This window comes from Besnoitia besnoiti, chromosome VIII (assembly GCF_002563875.1).
Source record: "Besnoitia besnoiti strain Bb-Ger1 chromosome VIII, whole genome shotgun sequence".
In the NCBI taxonomy this organism is placed as follows: Eukaryota; Apicomplexa; class Conoidasida; order Eucoccidiorida; family Sarcocystidae; genus Besnoitia; species Besnoitia besnoiti.
Window position 1 is genome coordinate 105,462 of NC_042363.1, and position 20,596 is coordinate 126,057.

Below are 20,596 nucleotides of genomic sequence, written 5' to 3' on the forward strand. Positions count from 1 at the left end.
GCAAACCCGTGGAAGTCTTCGCCCAGTGCCTTGTGTGCAGGCCCCTTCCGCACACAGCCACCAGATAGTTGCACACGTCCTGCAAATAATCCTCTGTATTTGCGTGTTTATGCAGAAATCTTTGCCCTTGAGGGCATCCAGCCTAGATGCAGGCTGCAGGAGCCGTAAAAACCCACAGATCTGAATGAGTAGAGCGCCTCGTCTCCTCGGGGCTGCATGCCGCGCGCCCTCGCGGCTCGAGTGCAGCCGAGCTGTATGCTGTGGATATATCTGTATGCAATAAGTGTATGTGATATATCGATATCTCTACGCATATGCAGTGTACATATATATCATCTGCCAAAGTGGAAGGATCTGTCCCGGAGCCTGAAGCGTCTCGAAGAGAACTGTGCAGCACCCTCGCGCCTCGTCCGTAGTCCATCACCCAGCGGAACCTCGAGTCCAGAGCTCTCCCCTCAGCCAGGCTCCCACACACACACACCTACATAAACATATACACCAATAGACATATTTATATATTCAACAGTCGCACTTTAAATATATATATGGTGGTTGTTAGCAACGTATAGATATAGATATGCCTGAGCATGCGAAGATCTATCTGTCGCAAAAGTCTCTGTGGACTCAGTCTCGCCGGCGCAGCAACTGTGGTGCCCGCTTTCTCTCATGTAGTTATCCTCATCTGCTACTGAAACCTGGTTCTCGGCGTCGAGCGCTGCGTCTCGCGCGCAAAAAGGAGGTGAAGAGAAGCGAAAGGAGTCAGGCGCGCGAGCGCGGCGAGCCGCCGGCGGTTTGACGAGGGGCAGTGCGCGCCTCGCGCCGAGAGAGAAGAGTTTCGGGGCTGCGTCCCCGTGCTCCGAAAAAGCAGAGGAACTCGGAAAAGAAAGCAAGATGCGGATGAACTACATGAAAAGGTTGTTCAGTGTCTTGTCGCGGCGTCAGCCTTCACTGAAGCGGATTGGAAAGCGGGTCGTGGGGGTGCACATACAGCGAGTGGCGGTGACTCAGCACCGCAGAGACACTGACTCAGAAAGCAACACGACAGAGTTGACCACGTTCTCCCTTTTTCGCAGAACGCGCGCGCTTCTCGCTCCCGTTTTTCTCTTCGCAGCTGTCGCCTTCCCTCGCGTCCCTGTCGCCTGGCGCCTCAACTCCGATCCGACGGATCGCACATGCCTCTGCGAGTTGTCCGCTTCGCTCTCGCCCGTCTAGCCCCCCGGCTCTGCGTTCTCTCGTCTCTGCTTCTTGTCCGCCGCGAAGAGGAACTTGCGCGGAGCCAATGGTGTCTGTGCAGACGACGAAGCCCGCACCCACGTCGCCCGCCGCTTCCGTCGCCTTGTCTTCTTCTACATCGCGATGACGCGCGAGAGCTTCTGAATGCGGTTGAGGAGGTTGTCGCCCTGCAGGACAGCGCAGAGACCAGTTCACGCACGCAGGAGCAAGACGAGATGCAGCTCGCGGCGAGCAGCCAAACGGAGGCGCGCGAGAAGGCCGCGATCCCCTTCAGCGCGCGTCGCCTGCAGACGTCTGAAGACTGGCGGAGAAAGACGCGCGCGCCGCGCGCCTGGGCAAGAGACCTCCAGGCCCTAAATGCGAAATCAAAAAACACTCACCTGCTTGAGGATCCTCAGGTACGAGCGACTCCGCTCGTCCGGCCGGTTGGACTCAACGACGCCGTTCACGCGGTCGATGCGACAGCTGAGCTTTCCTGAAGAAATGAAGCTGCCAACTTCGCTGAGAAACGAAAGACGAGGCACAGCGCTACGCTTCCGCAGTTGCTGGCGCCTAGACGAGGTCGCTCAAAGAAAACAGTCGCCAACGCAGCCAAGAAACCAACGCTTCTGCACTCTACTGAACCGCCGCTCTTCTCGCGACTCCGCTCTTCTCCCCTCCTGCCTCGCGGCCCGCTGCCCCCCGTCGCGTCTCGAGCGTCGCAGCAGACACGCACGTGCGGCCTCGACATCAAAGAAACATAAATCTGGACGCAATGCATGCGACGGAGCGGAGGCTTTAGGCACCCTATGCAGCTCCACACGCGTCAAGAGCTCCACAGACCGCCATCCGCGCCGTCGCCGCTCCTCCGTGCCTCGACAGAGAGACACCCATTCACACACATAAATATACAGATGTATACGTATACATGCACATATACAAATCGGTGCCAAGATATATATATATATATATATACATAAACATCTATATTTATGGATATCGTCAGAGTCTGTGAAGCTGCGCGGATGTGTGCTGCAGGCATGGAGTCTGTATCCTTTTTTTTGGCGTACGCTTCGATGAAGGAGGGAGAGACTCCGAAGGCAGACGCCATGTTGTCGATCGTCACCGAGCGGTAGGGCTCGAGGAACTGCGCGTAGGCCCTCAGCCGCACCGCGCGAATGAAGAAGAGATAATGCCGGCCGAGATAGAAGTCGCGCTGAACCCGACGAGCGATGGGACCTGAAAAAACAAAAGCACACTCAATACGCACTCCTGAAGCCGCATCACCGCAAAACAACCCCACACATATCCATAGACACATGCCAGCGGATTTGCCTCACACGTACACACTCCTTCATCTTCATATATATGCATATATACAGTGCGTATATATACATCAGTCTATATATGTATATATATGTATGTGTACGGCCACCTCTCTGAAAGATGTAAGTATATGTACAAATAGAGAGATAGAACGATACATAGATCGACAAATGGATATGGAGGAGCGCATGCGAGGAATGGCGACGGCGAGCTCGGCTTTCCAGCTTTTGCTGTGCGTGCCCGTCGCGTTGCCTTACACAGAAGAGTCATGAAGTCGCGGTATCGGCCGTAAAAGAAGCCGCGAAGGAAGTTTTTCAGCTCCTCGTCGGCGCCCTCGAGGACTGGCGGCGCGCTCAGAAGCTGCTCGCGAATCACACGGCGGTCTTCGCAGAGCAAGCCGAGGAGAGTTGCGTAAAAGATGAATTTTTCGAAAGAGAGCAGCGCAGTAGTCGGGAAGGTCGCCAGGACGCCGAGAAACAACTGTGCAGCTGGGTGAGACGCACAGCCACAGAAAAATACTTGAATACATTTTTTAAACTTTTCAAAAAATTACGCAGTAATCAAGTTACAATCCTCTACGTGGCAGGGTGCCTAAAGCACTTTTTGCAAAAAGACTTTCAAGTTTATTTGCTTTGCACCCACCCCTCCCCCCCCAGTCTCGAAAGCAGCTCTACTCTGCCGGCTGCAGGACGAGCGAAAAACGCGACGCGGGGAGCATAAAATAAAAAAATATCGACCCGACAGCCGCAACGAAGTCGCGATGATCGTGCGAAAAATAACGCGCGGTGGTTGAGGAAAGAATCAGGCCCTGGAGCGGATGAAGACCGCGGCACATCCGCCCACCTTCTTTGAACTGGCGGCACATGACCTGGTGGAGGCCCTTGTACACTTTCATTTTGTTTCTTCGCTCCCAGTCGCCTCCCTTTTCCAGCTCTCTGCACGCATGCAAAAGTCGAACAGAGACACCCACAAAAACTCGGATCTTCTCTTCACAACGTGTTGGCTCTTTCCTCTTCGCCAAGCTGCTTCTTCTCTTCACGATGAGTTGGCTCTTTTCTCTTCGCCAAGCTGCTTCATCTCTGTGCTTACTCTTCCGCCTGCGCGAGGTACTTCTTAACCATTTCATTGTCAGAGAAGACAAATCCGAGGCGGACGAGCGTCAGCGTGATGTCGATCTTCCCTCCTGCGCCGACAGTCTTCTGGTACGCGACTTCGTAGGCGGCGACGGCTTGTTTCTGAAGAGAGCGGTCCAAGCAGTAGTTAAATAACTATAGCTGAAGTTACACATATCTCGAGACATGTGAACTATAAGATGACCCGCGTTCAAAGCACTGGCCTCGCTCGAATTACAAACCCGAAACCCGATGGAGGAGGCGGGGAAACTGAGAAAAAAGAAACGCACGCGCGACGCCGAGAAAAGGGCGGACGCCGAGCGACTCCGTGAGCCAGGGCGAAGGCAGACAGAAAAAAAAGCAGATCGAAACGGCGGCGAGAGACCAGAGTAGAAAGAGGAAACAGGAACAGTCTTCTCTCCTTGCAGAAATCTCCCTCCCCTTCCTCCTCGCGCGCCTCATTTGCCCCCCCCCCCCTCTCGTCTTCTTTTTTCTTCATTTCGAAACTCGTCGCTCCACGAGCGTCCGCTTCATACAGTCACGGGAGGCTGTTTTGTTTTCCATGAACGGCGTTACATATATATTCTCTTCGCTCCTCTCTGCTCTTTCGCACTGTATCCTTTGTCGCTTACCAAGTCTCCAATTCGGCAGTAGAAATTCGCGCGACTGAGGAGCGCCTCACGAACCTCGACGTCTCCGTATTTCTCCTTCGCTTCTTCGAGTCGCGCCTCGAAACCCTCCAGTTCTGCCTTGTGCTTGACCTCCATAGTCTGCAGAGAAAAACCCACACCGCAGCCGTGTAAAGAAGACAGGAAAGAAGAGAGAGAGCGAGAGAAAAAGCTGGCGGCGAGCGCACGCCGCAGAGGCCTCCACGATATACAAACACGTCAGATCACACAGAAAGAGAGGGCAAGATGCGATGCGAAAAAGAGAACAATAATACGGCTCGGAAAACGAGAACTCCACGCGGTAGATAGAGCGTCAATCGCCGCTTCGCCTGAGCCAGGAAACGAGAAAAAGACACAGACATCTGAGTGGCCGAAAAGAAACTGAAAAGAAAACAGGGCGAGAGGTGTGAGCTGGGTTCCGCCTGCACGGGAAAGAAAATCTCATCGCAGAAAAGGAAGAAAAAATGCACCGCAACCACACCTGAACGAGAGCCTGGTCGACGGGCCAGCTGAACTCCTCGCACACTTTCTGGTAGACCGGAAGCATGTCTGAAAAAAGAGAAAGAAATATTGAAAAAATCGGGGTCTCACGTGAGGTTTGCCAGGCCCGCCCATGCCTCTCCCTCTTAAAACAAGCTTTTTTCTACACAAGGGAATCGCGAATGCGTCGAGGGAGGAGGCGCTAGACGGTTCAGAAAACACCGAGACAGCGGCGAAGAAGAGCAATCGAGCGGGGCAAGGTGAAGGAGCGAGAAAAGAGGAAACAAGCTAGCGGACAAACGCGAGCCACGCCAGAGGCGAAAACACGCTAGAGAAGAGGCCCTTCTTCAGAGAAGGGGTGAGAGAGCGAGTCTCAATATGGAGCTACCAGAATAATCATTTACCATATTTCGTGATGAGCTCCATGAGGCGCGCCTTGTCCTGCGCGTGGGGCTCGTCCGGGTGCTCTGGAAGGCGCAGCTTGTGGCTATCGGAGCGGAGAAAAAATAAATTTACAGAAATGAGAAACGCCGGGCCGCGGGCGTCGAATACACAGCAAATAATCCATACTGCGTCATGCATCGCAGGTACTGTCAACTGTGGATGCTCGCCGTACGCCTGCGGCATCCAGCTAAAATACTGACTGGCGTCGCACAAATCAGCGATTTACGCATCCTCGCACAAGAACGCGGCAAAACGCACCCGCGACATCTGAAAATTCCTGCCTATACACATACATATATGCACATATACATCTCTAGATAGATATAGCTACAGAGATATCGATAGACACATATAAGAGTTTGAGTGCAGGTACACACACATTTCTCTGCATTGAGGATGCCGACGCGCCGCTCTAATGCGACCGGCAAGGCACCACGAGGAAAGCGTGCGCTAGTCCCCAGCGCGTCAGCACAGACGGAGGAGACAGGGAAAAACACAAATCGACCGAAGAAGGGCGAGAAAACCTCAGTTCGATAATAGCGACAAGCAAGGAGGATTGAGGACTCGTCGAGGCCGTAAGAAAAAGTCACAGAAAACAAGCGCTCTGGCATGGAGGAAACATTCGTTGAAGGAAGGATGCGAATGAAGACCCCGAAACGCAGAGAGAAGACGGACTTACAGCAGCTGCGCGACTTCGCAGACCGGGATGTCCTCTTGAGACATCACATGCTCGGCGGCCACACTGAAAACAAAAACAAAAAGTCGAGAGGGCGCCTTTATGTTGAGAAAGAGCGAAACCAGTCAGGCGCAGGACAAACCGCCCAGCAGGGAACGCACACGCCAGAAAGCCGAGGACTCGCCGAGGAGACGCAAGACGACGGCAGCGTTACACGCCGCGCAGACCAAGCCTGCGCACGCATAGCGGAGACAGAGGCTGCTCTTTCTCTTGGGAGACTGGAGCGGAGAGAAATCTCCAAAAAACGAGAAAAGTAAGGCGCGCCAATCAGACATCCCTGACGACCCCGAGAGCGCGGTCCCCGCCCTCAAGACGAAGAGGCAGCGAAGGCATCTGTCGCAATTTTTGAAAGGAAGAAGACTGTCGAAGGGAAGGTACCTTTCCTGTTCCCTGGGAACGTCTGCCTGAGCGGTCTGGCCGCCGCTCGTCGCCGGAGCCTCAGCAGCCTTCTCTGAGGGTGCCATTTTCTTCAGACGCGGGCGTGCGGGAGCGAGACTGGGGGAGGGAACAAGAGCCGCGGAATTAAAAGACAGCGACGGAAGCGGATAACGTAAAAAAAAGACGAGGCGAGAGGAGAGAGGACACAGCGGCAATTGACGCCCCTTTTTCTGCCGAAAAGAAGCAGAAGAAGGAAGCGCAGTGAAGAGAAAACGCCGGCTGCGGCGGACGCGACGGAGGATGCAGGACTGATATGGGCGTTCTGTTGGGTACAGCTAACTCAAGTGCTTGTGGGAAAAGTTCGAAAAACGGGAGAAAAGAGGAAAAAGAGAAAAGAAGGGCGAACGTACTCCGCCGTCGCAGCGCACAAGACAGAGATGAAGAGGGCAGAGGAGAAGAGACAGCCAGCGCCGCCTGGTGGAAGTTCGAGCGGAAGAGGAAACTGGAGACAAAAGCGGCAAAGCGCTCTCTTGTTAACTGAATGTCTTTTTCGAATACACACGTTTCGGCGCTCTCTTGCCTTCACGCCGAGCGACCAAGGCGATTATTGCACAGTGTACGTACACCCGACTCAGCGGTCGCTGCCGACCACCACAGGCGCGAGAAGAAGTCTTTTCGCGACTCGAGCACGCTCGCAGAGGAAAGAAAAGCCGCACACATGTGCTGGAGGCGATTTAGATTTCGTTCGGGAGAAGAAAGGAGAAGAATGTATCTAAAAAGGAGGGGCGCAGATCGGCCTTTCGCAGCTTGGAGAGCGAAAGACCGAGCGGACGACGAGAGAGAGGAGAGAGTCAACGTGGAGGCATGCACCGCGACGATTTTTCGACTCGAATGCGGCGCGTAAACGACCTGCGCGAGTTTCTTTGGCCGTCTCTGCCGTGAAAACGCCTTCTGCTTGCCTCTCTCTCCCTCTCTCTCGATCCAGCAGAGAGATGCATCTGCGTCGCACAATCTTGGCAAAACTGAAGAAAAACCGAGGGAGCAAATCGAGGATTTCGCTCCTTTGTGGGATGTCTCTCGGGTCTTCTCGATGCTCGCTCTCGGTTCTTCCCGATTCTCCTCTTCCTAACTTGAACTCCGTTGTCGAGCTTCTTTTCTTCTTCTCCTCTCCACAGACCCGGCGCCTTGTTTTGTTTCCGCTTACTGTCCCTTTGCCTTCTCTACTGCGGCCGTTCCTCTTGCCGAGTCGCCCGCGGCCCCGCGAAGGATCTCTAGTGTATATACGCTTCTCTACCGTTGTTTCCGAGTCTCCGTGTCTCCTCTCTTTCGTTTCTTCTGTGCAAACACAAGCGTCACAACGTTTCCCGGCATCGTTTTCTTCTAACGCATCGTCTTCCGCCGTTTAACCGCGCGTGGGGCCTGTCTTGAAGTCCTCTCCGCGCAGCAGGACGTATACACCGCAGGATGTGCGGTATGAGTCCCTCCCCGTAAAGTCTCTACAGTCTGTCTCGTTGTCTCTGTGGTTTCTTTCTCTGTCTCTGTCAATCTGTATCTCAATCTCTCTCAGTCTGTACAGGTCAAAGGGCCCGACCCCATCGTTCAGCGGCGACTCGCTTTTGCGAGCCCGTCGCCTCCCACTCCCTCTTCCTCACTCACGCGCAGAGGCAGGACTCGCTGGACGGCCGGGACGGAAGATTCGTTTGACTTGAACAGAGAGCAGCAGCAGAAGTGTGAAGACGTCGATTTGCAACGAAAGTCCTTCGCTTTCCCCCACGCCTCTCTGGTCGGTGTCTCTCTCTCGCTCGGCGCGTCTCCTCGTTCCCTCCAGTCTTCGCGGCCTCTCGCGTCGCCTCTAGCCCGGCTCTCTTCGGGTCTTTTCTTGCGTGTCGTGTCTCCTCGCCTCTTTTCTTTCGTTTTCCGCCTCTTTCGTTTTCGTTCTGAGGATGGACAGCTTCTTCTCTCAGCCTGTCCCTGCGCCGGGGGACAGTCAAGTCCTAGGCAGCGACGGCCGCGCGCCTCTCGGCTCCTTCCCCGCCGACCGCTCGCAGGCAGCCGCCGCGGAGTTGTCGAAATTGGCGCCAGAGGACGCTGGGGCCCACGCCGGCGGGGCCTCGTTGGGCGCGTCGTTGGCGGCCGCGGGCGGCGAGGCGAGCCGCTTCGACAGAGACGCCTTCGGGCCCGTCTCTGGATCCCAACCGACCGCGTTCCCGGCCTTCGCGGGCCTCGGTGCGGGCGCCGTCGGGCCCCTCGCCTCCGAGCCCAGCATCGTCGTGAAGGAAGTCTCGCCGCAGAGAGTGAAATTCATTCTAGAAAACTGCGACGTCTCGATCGCGAACGCACTGAGAAGAGTCATGGTGAGCAGTCCAACACCACACTCCAAGCCGCAGCGACAACTTGAGAGACGCAGCCGGATGGCGTAAGCACGAAAAAACTCGAGCGATGCGATCGGGGCGTTCAGGACTCGGCGATCGGCGGCTGCCTCTACCGCCTCCTGTGGACTTTGCAAGATCCTCTTTTTTCCTTTTTTTTTCCGCTTTTCTGCAGATCGCCGAGGTCCCAACCCTGGCTATTGACCTCGTGACAGTGTACGAGAATACCAGCGTCCTGCACGACGAATATCTCTCCCACAGGTCAGTTTTTTTCGTGTCTTCTTCCCCCTTTTCCGGTCGCCGGCAGCCGTGAAGTCGTTTCTGTGCTCGCGCCGCGCCCTCGTTTCTCGGCTCTCGCCGCGGAGGACGCGCAGACGGAGTCAGTCTGCGCGGGTTCGAGGGTATGTGTTTTATTTCTAGAAAAATGGAAAAATGTCCCGAAAGCTGTCGTGTTCCGTAGAAGAAGCTAAATATTGCTACGTACGGGTGTATGGTTTTCATGACGTTTTTCTTTTTTCTGCGTTTCTGCTTCTACTTGTCCACTCACCTTGCGCGCCTCTGGCGGTCTGCAGTGCGCAGCTTTTGCACGCTATCTGCTCGTGCCTGTTTTTTGCTCTTATTTTTTTTTTTCGTTTTTGTTTTTCGTCGAAGCGCAGGCTGGGGCTGCTCCCGATAGACAGCACGCGGGTGGCGGAGTTCGTCAACCGCGAGGTACGAAGGGACGCCTTTTTTCCTTTTTTTTGAGCGTTTCCTGCCTCAGCCTCATCCCCCGCAGCCTCGTTTCTCTTCTCTCCCTTTCCTCTGATATGGGTTTCGCATGCTTTTCTCTGGAGTTTGGGGTTCCTGGTTCGGTCTCGTCGCTGGCCTGCGCGCTCGTCTTTCGGGCGGCCTGCGCCAGTTGTCTCTGCGGCTCTCGATGGGCGTGTGTCTGGCGCGCCGTCTGTTTGATATTTTGGAAATTTGGGGCAGTTTTTTTCGATTTTTCCTCTGCAGGACTGCGACTGCGCAGATCACTGCCCGCGCTGTAGCGTGCAGTATGCTCTCGACGTGGTGTGCCAGAACGACTCGCTGCTGGTCACGCACCGAGACATCACAGCCGATCACGCGAGCCACGGCCCGGCGCTCGCGGGCGGAGGCTTCCTCGACCTGGGCTGCCCGATGCCAGTCCCTCTGCTGCGAGAAATGCAGCAAAAGGAACTCGTGAGGCGCCGCCTTTATATGTATTTATTTATATGTAATTCTGGACTTGCAGCTATGCAGGTGACCAGTTCTGTGCATCTACATATATATATATATATATATATATACATATACATATACACGCATGTATATACACATGTGCACCTATATTTATTTACGTATATTTTGAGGTTTTTGGGAATCACCGAGGCCCGAGACTTGCAGAGGGGACTGGAGCGTGGCGGGGCGCCCCTGCTTTCTTTCTCTCTTTTTCAGGACGGGATTCCCATCGTGAAGCTGAGGCGAAATCAGAGCGTCAACATGCGCATGACGGCGATCAAGGTGAGAAGCGAGCGCAAATTGTGTGTTGCGAAATTTCCTCTTTTAAAGGCGCAAGGCGCTGGTCTCGCCTTCGCAAGATTTGCTTTCCTTCACTGCATGCGTTACTCCTCTTCACACAGCCGGGGGCGCGTTCGTTGCTCAGTCACTCCGTTCACAATACACAGTGCTTTTATGATTCCAGGCTGGTTTGCCAAGTCAAAGTTCAGCCGGAAGGTTAACGTCTAAAATATGCAACAGATACTCTCGCGGGCTCGAATGCTGAAGATGACTGCGGTTACGACACACAGACAGCCAAGTTCTCTATGATCGGAGCAGCCCCACCCCAGTGGACTGCTGAAGACAGCCAAAAGTGTTGATTCTGTCGCTCCTCGACTCCGCTTTCGTTCCTTTTTTAGGGAATCGGGAAGCTGCATGCGAAGTGGTCGCCAGTCGCGACAGCCTCGTACAAGTTCGAACCGGAGATCGCTTTCCAAGAAGAGCTCCTCGCCCGCGCCCCGGCGGAGGTCAAGAGGCAGATGTGAGGACCTCGCGAGCGCCTCTGGGGAACAGAGGCGGGGAAGGCAACTGAAAACGCACGCGATAGCAGAGAGAGAGAATGCGCAGCTGCCTTGCGCAAGGTTTCAGCGCCAACGAGTAGAGGCGATAGGTCGCGCGGCCGTCGCAGAGAAGGAAAGAGGGAGAGAGGGACGGGGAGCGGGAGGGGTCGGGGAGGGTTCACGAAACGCTTTGCGAACAGGAAAAAAAGTGAAGAAGACGCAAAAAGAGATGCTTCTTGGCGGTCGAAACGGATGGATCAGTTTTTTTTTTTTTTTTAACAGAGCGGCGTCGTGCCCGCGAGAGGTCTACTCTTTCACCGACGACACTGCCACAGGCGGTACGGCTTTTTCGGATTCTTTAGGCATTTGCCTTTTTCTTTCTTTTTTCTCTCCGCGAACCCCACACTTCTGCTGCATTCGCTTCTGCTATTCGCCGTTTTCTTCTGTTAGTCGCCCGCTGGGACCTTCCGTGTCTGCCGCCTGGCCGTTCTCTCGCTTTTGTCTCTCTTTTTGTCCGCTCCGCAGACGCGTTTGTCTCTTTTATGTGAGGACGTCGCATTCTTTTTCATCGCTTGAATGGTTAGTCTGTGCGGAGTCTCTCCTGCTTTTTTTTGCAGGCAACGGCATTCTACGCGTCGAGAATAAAATGAACTGCATGTAAGGCCCCCGTGGATCAATCCATGTACACGCCCAAGCACGAAATTAAGAAAGAATCTCTCTATCTGATTAAGAGAGAATTTCTCTTTGACTCTCGAGACATACGCAAACAGACGAGTGTGTCTGTGCTGCTGTCTTCTGCGCGTTCTGTCGCGACACACGTGCGCACACGCCAGTGAACGCGCCGGTCGTTTTCTTATCGGGGGCACGATGCGCATCTGCGTAGACGCAGAAATCTTCTTCACCGCCTACCAGAGTTCCTCTGAGTGAATAACTGCGGCGCATCGCCAGCCACGCCGCGAAAAAAGTCTTCTCTTTATATTCATCTGCACACGACGAGGAGAAAGACTGCTTTGTTGAGTCATGAACGAACGAGCTCATGCTCGCATAGAGGAAACCGTAGCACCCTGTTGCACCTATGTATCTATCTGTCTGTGGCTTTATATGGCATATATATAACATATTCATTATATTTATATGTACCTCGGTGACTGCGTTCTATTCACGTGCGTGTGCACCTTTCGAACGCCATAACGCTGTTTTTTCTTTTTTCAGCTATTGCGACCAGTGCAAGATAAAAGCGCAAGATCTCGGCTACCGGAAGTTGGTTCGAGTCGAGCCGAACGAGCGGAAGTTCTATTTCACTGTCGAGGTGAGTGGAGTTTATTCTCTCTTCTCTGCTCGGATTCAGAGTTTCTGAGAGAACGGCTGCTCCCAGAACTCTCCATACGCCACCGCGAGTCAACCGATCCGCTGAGACGCACAGATGTACGTAGACATATGCGTATGTATACGTGTATGTGTAAATATATGTTTGCCTGCGTGCATATGTGTAGGCAGTGAGGTTGTGGATCTGTGCCTCGAGTGTGTATCTGTTGCTTCGGTTGCGCGGCGTCTCTTGGCGCTTGTGGGGTGTGTGCGGCTCGCTTCTTTCGTTTTATCGCGGGCGAGATTCACCCGCGGCGTCGGTGCCTTCTTCGTTGCACGCAGTCCACGGGCGTGATGCCTGCCGAGCAAATCGTGGAGATGGCGTTTGACATTCTTCTGAACAAAGTCGCCTCGCTGGAGCGCCTCGTCGCGCAGGCTAACGCGCGCACGACTGGCCATGTGCGCGCCGCCGCGCCGGGCGACTCGAACGGCGCAGAGCGCCCAGCTGCAGGAGCGGGCGCGGTGCGTCTCGACTTGGACTAAAAGCGGAAAAGATGGAAAAAATCGCCAGAGTCGCGCGCGCGGCGCTGCGGAGGGCGAGCCCTGGGCTGGCGCGCCAGCAGAAACGCCGCGAAACCGGCGTCAGCTCCTCGGACGCGAGGCAGCAGCGCCGGAGGGGCGGGGAGGGGGGGCTGTCTGTGCGAGACGAGGGAGAGGAGGCTGTGGGGAGAGCGAGGAGGGGCGGGGGAGAACCCTAAACCCTAATCCGAGAGAAAATGGGACTTTGGAGCTAGTGTCAGACTCCTGGAGAGCAACTGCGGAAGATCTCTTTTCTTGGCGCGTTGCTGGAGACTGTGGCGACCGAAGACGCGAAGGCGTGGCTCGGCTGCGAGAGAGGCATGACTGGCGCTTGTCGCCCGTATCTTTCGACTTGTTTTTGCCGTCTGCGTGTCACCCTCCCTCACTCGCATCGACCGGGGGCGAACTCGCAGCTCTCTCCGCGTCTAAAGCTGATTCTACCCACAAAGCACATTCCTTCAGTCAAGCCAGAACTGTCGCCCGTCACATATATAGTAATGTCGTATACTTATACCTTCATATATATATATATATATATATATACATATACGCATATGTACGTGTAGTCCACGTATATAGATCTGTAGATACGCAAACAGTTCTCGCAGTTTCGTTTTCTGCCCGTCGCGGTGGGGGCAGCAGAGGCCCGCTTCGCTGCGAAGGCGCGCGCAGAGAGGCTGGAGAGTTCGGGTGCAAAGACGCGCTCCTGGGCAGCGCCTCCAAATTCCGGTAGCACACACTTCCCCCAGCGTGTAGTAGAGGCGCGTCGCCCGCCTCTCTGCAGTCGCAGAGGGCTCACGCCGCGCATCCGCATGCGTAGGATGATAAAAGCCGAAAGCGGCACGCGCGTGCGAGGCGTCGACGGGGGTTGACACGACGCCTTCCATATGGGCATGCACACGATTCTGCGAACCGGGTTCACTCGACAGCTGCGGGGAAGCTTCAGTGCCTAGTCGTTTTGGCGTTTCCCCTGCTGTGTGCTGGACGACGTCCTCTGCGCATGGGGACAAGCCCTTTCTCGAGTTCGAACAGACGCAGGAGGATTCCGGTCTACAGCCTCTGCGGGTGCATGCGTTGCAGTCAAAAGGCAGACGCGTGCGCATTTTGCCGTTTGCCTCTTTTGGCCTCAAATTCCTGTCTTTCGTGGCTCGAGGATTGAGCGTACTGATGAAGGACAACAGGTTTGGGTTGTCTCAGCTCCCATTGTGTTCTTGACAAGCGTTCGCTTCTTGGGAAACATCTTCGCGCGAAGAGCGGCTGCCTTGTCTTCCACTCCTCGATCTGCCTTCGCTTTCCTTTCCCTCCATCCCCCTGCTCCCCTCACCCTCGTTGCCACTCGGCGTGTGGATTTCTCTAGCTCCTCCGCCCTGTCTTCTGTCACTTTCTGTTGTCGCTCGCAGCAAACATGGAGAAAAAGTTCTCTGTTGCCTCGCCTCGCGCCAGGGGCCTCAGGCGGCGGCAGCCGCAGCCGTTCACGGTTCCTGAAACCGACGCGCAAGGAAGCGAGGCGACGTCCGCGCCCTCTCCTGTCCATGCGATTCCAGAGAGAACCGGAAATGGCGTTTCGTGTCAAACCCTGCGCCGCGGCGTGCCCCTGCCTGCTCCCGGCTCAGACCCAACTATGAGCTGCCTGAGGAGAGCGTTTTTTGCGGCTGTCCTGTCGCTCTTTGCCTTCGTCGGATGGCAGGTAATCAGCCGAAAACGCCCATGGGCAGCCCTACTAGAAACGACTTGACCCTGATGACATGCTTGAGTGCGTCCTGCATTCAAGCGGTGCCCTGTGCCGAATCGTCTGGAAGTGGGATACATCCCTACATGAGGAATATAGCGACTAATCCAGAAGCGTATGGGGCTTTTTCCGTGCTGCATTTCGGTTCCTCAGCGCTGCGGTAGCGAGTAAATGAGGCTAGTTTCGTAGACATTCATCGGCCGCCGCCAGCCTCTCCCTGCCGATGTACAGTTACAGCGGGCCTGCTTCTCTGCTGCCGTCTGCTGGGGGTGTCTCAGGTTTTCGTTGACCCTGAGCTGTCCTTTCACGAAAACCTTTGGGCATTCATCCACTTCGTTGACGACTTTGCGACGACTCCATGCTACTACGCTTTCAACCGAAGCGCCATGGCAATTGTTCGCAAGCGAGCTAACCGGTACGCAGCGGCGGTGTGACAGGTGTACGTACAACCGAGAGCGAGATCAAACATCCGGTACTGAGGATTTATGCGAGAAAGCGTGCGTCGGCGGGCGACCTAGAGAGAGGAGACGCGCGCTGACGCCCACTAAAGCACAGTATACCGGACATGCGCCTATAGAAGAGGGGAAAGAATTGCGGGACGCCCTCCGGACTGACTGACCCTCAGTAGCATGTGAAACGCGTTTAAGCTGATGCATACACACTTACCGATACGGTCTGTAGGATGTAGAAGAATGCGTGTAGGTGTATGACGCCGTCCGCGTCCACGTGTTTCACGGGACTAGAGGAGTATTGCCACAAATAGCCTTCCGCCTTGCTCCCACTGCATCCCACGAGCGTCCTCTCCGCGTTACTGGCCTGCATGCGGCGTCACTCCGTTTTTCCAGCGCTAGCCGCGTTCTCAGCAGGTCCTGTCCCTCCTTGCTCTCAATCGGTGCCTTGAGACATGCGCTTGCTGGCAAATACATGCGCAGATGAAACTCGGGTGTCTGTGCGCCCTTCCTATTGACCGTGTTCGTTCCCTCGTAGAGTTATGGCGACGGCGCTGATGAAGGAAATGCAGCCGGTTGCCTTCAAGCACTCGTGGCGTCTCAAGCCGCGCAGCCTCGACGAGCGGTTTTTCATCCCTGCGTCACCATCAGACTACTCGCTCGCCTCTGTCGTCGCGCACAGTCTGCCTCTCTCGCGCGCATCCGTCGCTTCTCCAGGGATTCCAGTGTCGATCTACGAGCACCCAGACCTCCTTCTTCCGCCTGTGGACCCTGCCTCATTCATTTACCCCGCACGAACGAGGGACCTGACGACCCGCGGCAGCGCGGGCGAAGCGCCGGAGAGAAGCGGAGGCGCAGTTGAGAGCATTCGCTCCTTCGTAGGCCGCGTGCGAGACAGAGTCTCAGGGTACTTCGTGTCAACAGGCGGAGGAGACAAGGAAGGGGGAACGCCTCCACATTCTCAGTCTTTGTCTCACGCAGCCGGTGACTCCTCGGGGAACGCCGACGGCTCGTCCTCGACAGACCCGCGGGGGATACATACAGCGCAGATGTATCGCCAGGCGAAACAGGGGGCTGCGGAAATTCCTGTCTCGCACACCCACGAAAGTCGACAGTACTGGCGTCTGCTGCCTCCACTGCCGCCTTCGTCCGCTGAGCGCGGAGCCGAGGAGGCCGGGGCACTGCGCGGAACGACGCCTGTCAGCCTGGAAGAGGAATTGAAATCCCGCGCGCGCGAGGAAACGCAGCGCATGCAGGGGTCGCTCGTGTTGCCTACTGTCAACATCACCGCGTATTTCCCTGCGCCCCGCGCAGACGCCACAGAGCTCGAGCGAGAGGAACACTTCGCCGAGGCCCTGGAGCTTCTGCGTCTGTTCACCTTCCGGCCCGTGGCTTCTGCCGCCGCGCCAATAACCCGCCAAGCGAGCCGCGCGCGGCGTGACGCTGGCGAGGAGAGATACAGAGCTCACCAAATCGGCGAAAGACAAGCGCAGGGGGAGGGGAGTCCGGGGCGGCGCGCCGCCAGCGTTGGCGGAGGCGAAGCGCCGCAGAGAGGCGACATGAAGCGCGCCCAAGACGCCGCAGTCGAAGACCCGAGTTCTCACCCCCCTGAGGAGACGCTTCTCGCGCAGCTGCGAGCTGGGGCGGAGACAGTGAGAACTCCGCAAGACGCGCGGATCGCTGCGCTGGAAGATGTGATTCAAAGCCCTGAAGAAAAGGTCGACCCAGGACAGAAGAGGACTTGGAAAGAGAAAGTCAGGAGCGTAATAAGTGGCGAGAAAGCCCCAGGGGCGGACGGCCTGCTTTCCGAAGTCGTCGAAAAGCACACTGAGTTTGTGGCTGCCGAGCTGCTCAACTCGGCGGGCGCAGTTCACGCGAGAGAGAGACGGCGCGCAACCGGAGAGCCAAGCGGCGCTGAGGGCGACGCGGAAACGGCGGACGTATCCTGCAGAAGACTCGAAGGGCTGTGGGCGCCCCTCTGCCGAACTCGGAATCGAACGCAGGGAGGGATGGCGGTGAGAGGCCACAGAGCCAGCAGAGAGCAAACGTAGAGAAGCGTCGGGGGGTGGGGGGCGCGAGGGGGCGGTCAGAGCTTTCGCGCCTGTCCCTGTGTAGGTCTGTCGGTTCGTTTGCCTGCTAGCTGCAGCTGCTTTTCGTCTATGCCTGCGGCAGCGGGTAAGTGGGTCGTGTGTCGTCTTTTGAAACCTCTAGGCGAGCGAGAAGAGACGCCCCGCGCTTTTCTTCATCCACGGCGGTGGCCTGGTCATGAACGATCACCGCGGCTACGACAAGCTCCTCCGACGCCTCAGCAACCTGCTCGCACCCAGCGGCGCCCTCGTGTTTGCAATCGACTACAGGTCAGTCTCCAAGGGCGACCCAGGAGAGAGAGGAAACGAAAAGCGAAAAAGCGTTCACGCAGAGAGGACCACACAGCTGCTCGCTCTATCTGCTGCGTTTCCCTGCTTCCGCCAGCTTCTCGGCGCGGCTCTGCGGGCGACTTGCCTGAGCCAGCCACGCGCGCCTCTGTTGGGCTCTCGATGGCCTTCGTTTCCGTTCTGCGTCGGGGGGCGTTTGGCTGGCCTCCGTCTCCTGGGCGCCTGTGAGTCTTCTCAGAGGGTCTGCACGGCGAGAAGCAATTGAGAGGTGCTCCGAACTGCGAGCCTTCACAGTTGTATGAGGGGCGAGCTGAAGCGCTCTCATTCCCGTCTCTGCCTCTCTGGGAAAATCGGGTCGACCGGCGCCTCTTCTGTCTGTCGCGTTTCGGCTTCTCGATTGGTCAGACTCGCGCCCGAGCACAAATTCCCGCTCGCGCTGCAGGACTGTCTTCAGGCGATTTCGTTCGTCGCCGGCAATGCAGAGATGTTCAACGTCGACCTAACCAGGTACTTCTGCAGCGCCAAGAGAGGCGCTTTATCTCTTGATGCCTCTTTGCCGCTGCTCTGTCCCGCTCGTTTCCAACTGCTGCGCTGTCCAGCCGCTTGAACTGCTCTTCTGTATTTTCTTCCCTCTTTGTGGCGGCAGAGACGCCTTTTGCGGCGTCTCTGCCGCCTTCTCCCCTCATCAATACAGTTAAGACCTGGATTTTGTAGCCCTTTCTGTCTGTCGTGCATGCGCCTCCCGGCAGCCTTGCTAACTGGGGCCTCTCTCCTCTCCAGGTCGCCCTGATTCGCGAAAGGTCCTTTTTCCTGGTGTGCGAGTTCTTCCATTTCCGCTGCCATGCGAGAAGTCTTCCTCCGGTCTCTGCGCCAGTGACTCGCCAACGGCGAACCTTGTGCCTAAACCTCACTCAAAAAGAATCAATTCTGAGCAAGAGGGGGCACAGTGGACATGCGCTGTATGCGCGTGCGTATCTACGGTGTGCTCATCCTAGCCGACGCCGCGCCCCCTCGAGAAGAGGATATCTTCTGCGCAGGCTGTTCCACCCCCCGCTGCACTTTCTCATTTTCTTTTCAGACTGGCTGTGCTGGGCGACAGTGGCGGAGGCAGTCTAGCGGCTGCAGCAGTGGGAGAGGCCCTGCGGCGCGCGGACGAGTTTCCGTGGATATCGCACGTTCGCGCACTCGCCCTGGTCTACCCTTCTCTCTGTCGAGGCTGCGCGACGAGATCGCAGATCGTGTGAGTCGAAGAGGGTCTCTTCTCCGCGTCTGCATGCAGAGTTGTTGGATTCAGTGAACACAAGGCGCCTGGGCGACTCTTCGGATGACGGCCTCCTCGTTTGCGGCGCGGCTCGCCTGCCGGTCCCGAGCTGCCTCGCGGCCACTCGCGTGGAAAATCGGCTCTCTTTTGCAAATGTGTTTCATCCCCTTGACCTGACGGGTGCAGGCCTCAGGCGTTGCAACGGGGGGCGTCACATGGCGCGCTCACAGGTCTTCGGTTTGTGCTGACTCCCAGCGCTTTCTTCTTGTGGATGCGCGCCCCTCCGGCGGATCACAGTCGGAATATATGCTTGCATGTGTCGACTCTGGCGGGCCTTCTGGGCTTGCGTAAATCCATAGACATGTATATGTATATATCTATACATATATATACATATATGTACACACCTATATATATGTATATATGCATACATCTATGTTCCGACGTAACGAGAAGCTCGCCATTGCTGCTCACGTTCGCGGGCCTGCTGCGGTGTGAATAGCTGTGAAGGCGCGAGAAGAGTGCTCCAGGGACAAGAGCGCGGCGAAAGAACCTCTTTGTATCAGATACTAGAGGTGTTTGACGCGGTGCAAGCGCGTGTAAACCTGTTGTGTGCAGCGAAGGATCTCTGTTTTACCTCAAGCGCGACGTGTGGTTCTCCATGCTGGTAAGAAAGATAAGCGAGACCGACCTGACTGCAGGCGAGGGGGGGGAGGAGGTTGGGGGGAGCACATCAGGGTGAGAGGGATGGCGATCTGCGCGATCTGTCCGACAAAGGGAGAGTTTCTGTTCTGTTTTTCCGTGCTTCTGCAGTACTCTGAGGAAATTGGAGCGCCCGACGACTGGCGCCAGAGGCCCTTTTCAACGCCTGCGGATCTCCTGCGGCGCTTTCCGCCGACCTTCCTCGGTGCGCATCGTAGCGGGTTTCGCGAAGAAATAAGAAGCTGCACTACCTTTGTGCGACAGAAAAGATTTGAACTGCAGCTTTGCAGGAAACCGAGAGTTCTTCGTTGGTAGCTGAAGCGCACCGCTTTCGGGAGTTCCCGTTCAGCGTTTTAAACGATTCAAACGGTAGTTGGCTGGCGTGGCGGCGCGCCTGAACGATGCCGTCGCGAGAGGGGAATAAGAGTATGAGTCGAAGGCCTCAAATATGAATACGCAGCACAGAGGAGTACTATCTACTTGTGATGCAGGGCGTGCGCTCGTGCACAGGTTGAAGTTGCCTCGAATTTCTGGTTTTTTCTGCGCAGTGCTTTTCACTCACGATATCATGTATGATATCGGCGTGCTGTTCCACGAAAAACTGCGCCGACAAGGAGTTAAGACTGGCCTGTACGTCGCTCCAGGTACGTCCCCCGAGACACTTCGAAACTTCGCGCGAGCTTCACAGAAAGACGGATACAGACACACAAATCTCACCCTATCTATCTATCTGTCTATCTATCTATATGCCCACGTATATCACTACCTATGCCTATATGTATCTCTGCATCTATCTTTAGATCTACCTCTCATATCTATGTACATCTACATCTGCATGTGTTAGCTCCCATTAGTATTCAACAATCCTGCTGCGTGAGGAAGAACTTCCCAAGCTCTGAACGTGTGCGGCTGATGACCTGGATCGACGGTGTCGCGCCAGTTGAGCCTCGCGAACCGTTCGCCTTCGCAAGGATTCTTGAGAGCGAAATTCACTGCAGCGCAAGCGTAGACAGCGGCGTTTTCCGGCTTGAGTGGCCTTCCGTGACTCTCGCCTGGTGCTCGTATGTATTTGCAGGTTTCCACGGATTCTTCGGCAGCGACCGATGGAGTCGGTTCGGTGTGCCGTCAGTAGAATGGACGGCAGAGAGAATCATGAAAAGCTGGTAAATTCGCGCGTGCACCTCGGAACCGGTTGCTGCGAACTTTTCTTGCCACACGTATTCGCTGAAATACATATGAATACTCTCTCGCGGCGCCCGTGGCTGCCACGTCGGTCTCAGCCGGCAACCACACGTCCTCAGCGTCAAGATCACAGGACCATGCGTCCACGGGATTCACACGCATGCGTTGATCAAAAGATCGCGAGGGGCGACTGACTGGCTTTTTCTTGACATAGGGTCGACATTGATGAAGT

General features: G+C 55.9%; 3 protein-coding genes across 3 annotated transcripts; 2 read left to right on the forward strand and 1 right to left on the reverse strand.

The window, feature by feature from the left end:
- Positions 1 to 1,346: 1,346 nt before the first annotated feature.
- BESB_081470 (putative 26s proteasome regulatory complex subunit) lies at positions 1,347 to 6,442 on the reverse strand (the record flags this gene model as incomplete). Its single annotated transcript, XM_029366497.1, has 11 exons — positions 1,347 to 1,400; positions 1,614 to 1,734; positions 2,283 to 2,451; positions 2,796 to 3,026; positions 3,382 to 3,473; positions 3,628 to 3,773; positions 4,283 to 4,420; positions 4,800 to 4,867; positions 5,203 to 5,285; positions 5,922 to 5,984; positions 6,357 to 6,442. 11 exons carry the CDS (start codon positions 6,440 to 6,442, stop codon positions 1,347 to 1,349), a joined length of 1,251 nt encoding a protein of 416 aa, XP_029216957.1.
- A 1,857-nt stretch (positions 6,443 to 8,299) lies between these two features.
- BESB_081480 (DNA-directed RNA polymerase II RPB3) lies at positions 8,300 to 12,630 on the forward strand (the record flags this gene model as incomplete). Its single annotated transcript, XM_029366498.1, has 10 exons — positions 8,300 to 8,710; positions 8,901 to 8,986; positions 9,382 to 9,436; positions 9,719 to 9,925; positions 10,181 to 10,246; positions 10,642 to 10,763; positions 11,065 to 11,120; positions 11,400 to 11,439; positions 11,995 to 12,091; positions 12,430 to 12,630. 10 exons carry the CDS (start codon positions 8,300 to 8,302, stop codon positions 12,628 to 12,630), a joined length of 1,341 nt encoding a protein of 446 aa, XP_029216958.1.
- A 1,441-nt stretch (positions 12,631 to 14,071) lies between these two features.
- On the forward strand, positions 14,072 to 20,349 carry BESB_081490 (uncharacterized protein; the record flags this gene model as incomplete). Its single annotated transcript, XM_029366499.1, has 10 exons — positions 14,072 to 14,353; positions 14,674 to 14,810; positions 15,383 to 16,859; positions 17,056 to 17,201; positions 17,625 to 17,726; positions 18,298 to 18,459; positions 19,099 to 19,147; positions 19,294 to 19,387; positions 19,731 to 19,826; positions 20,258 to 20,349. The coding sequence occupies 10 exons, from the start codon at positions 14,072 to 14,074 to the stop codon at positions 20,347 to 20,349; spliced, it is 2,637 nt and encodes an 878-aa protein (XP_029216959.1).
- Between the last annotated feature and the right edge of the window lie 247 nt (positions 20,350 to 20,596).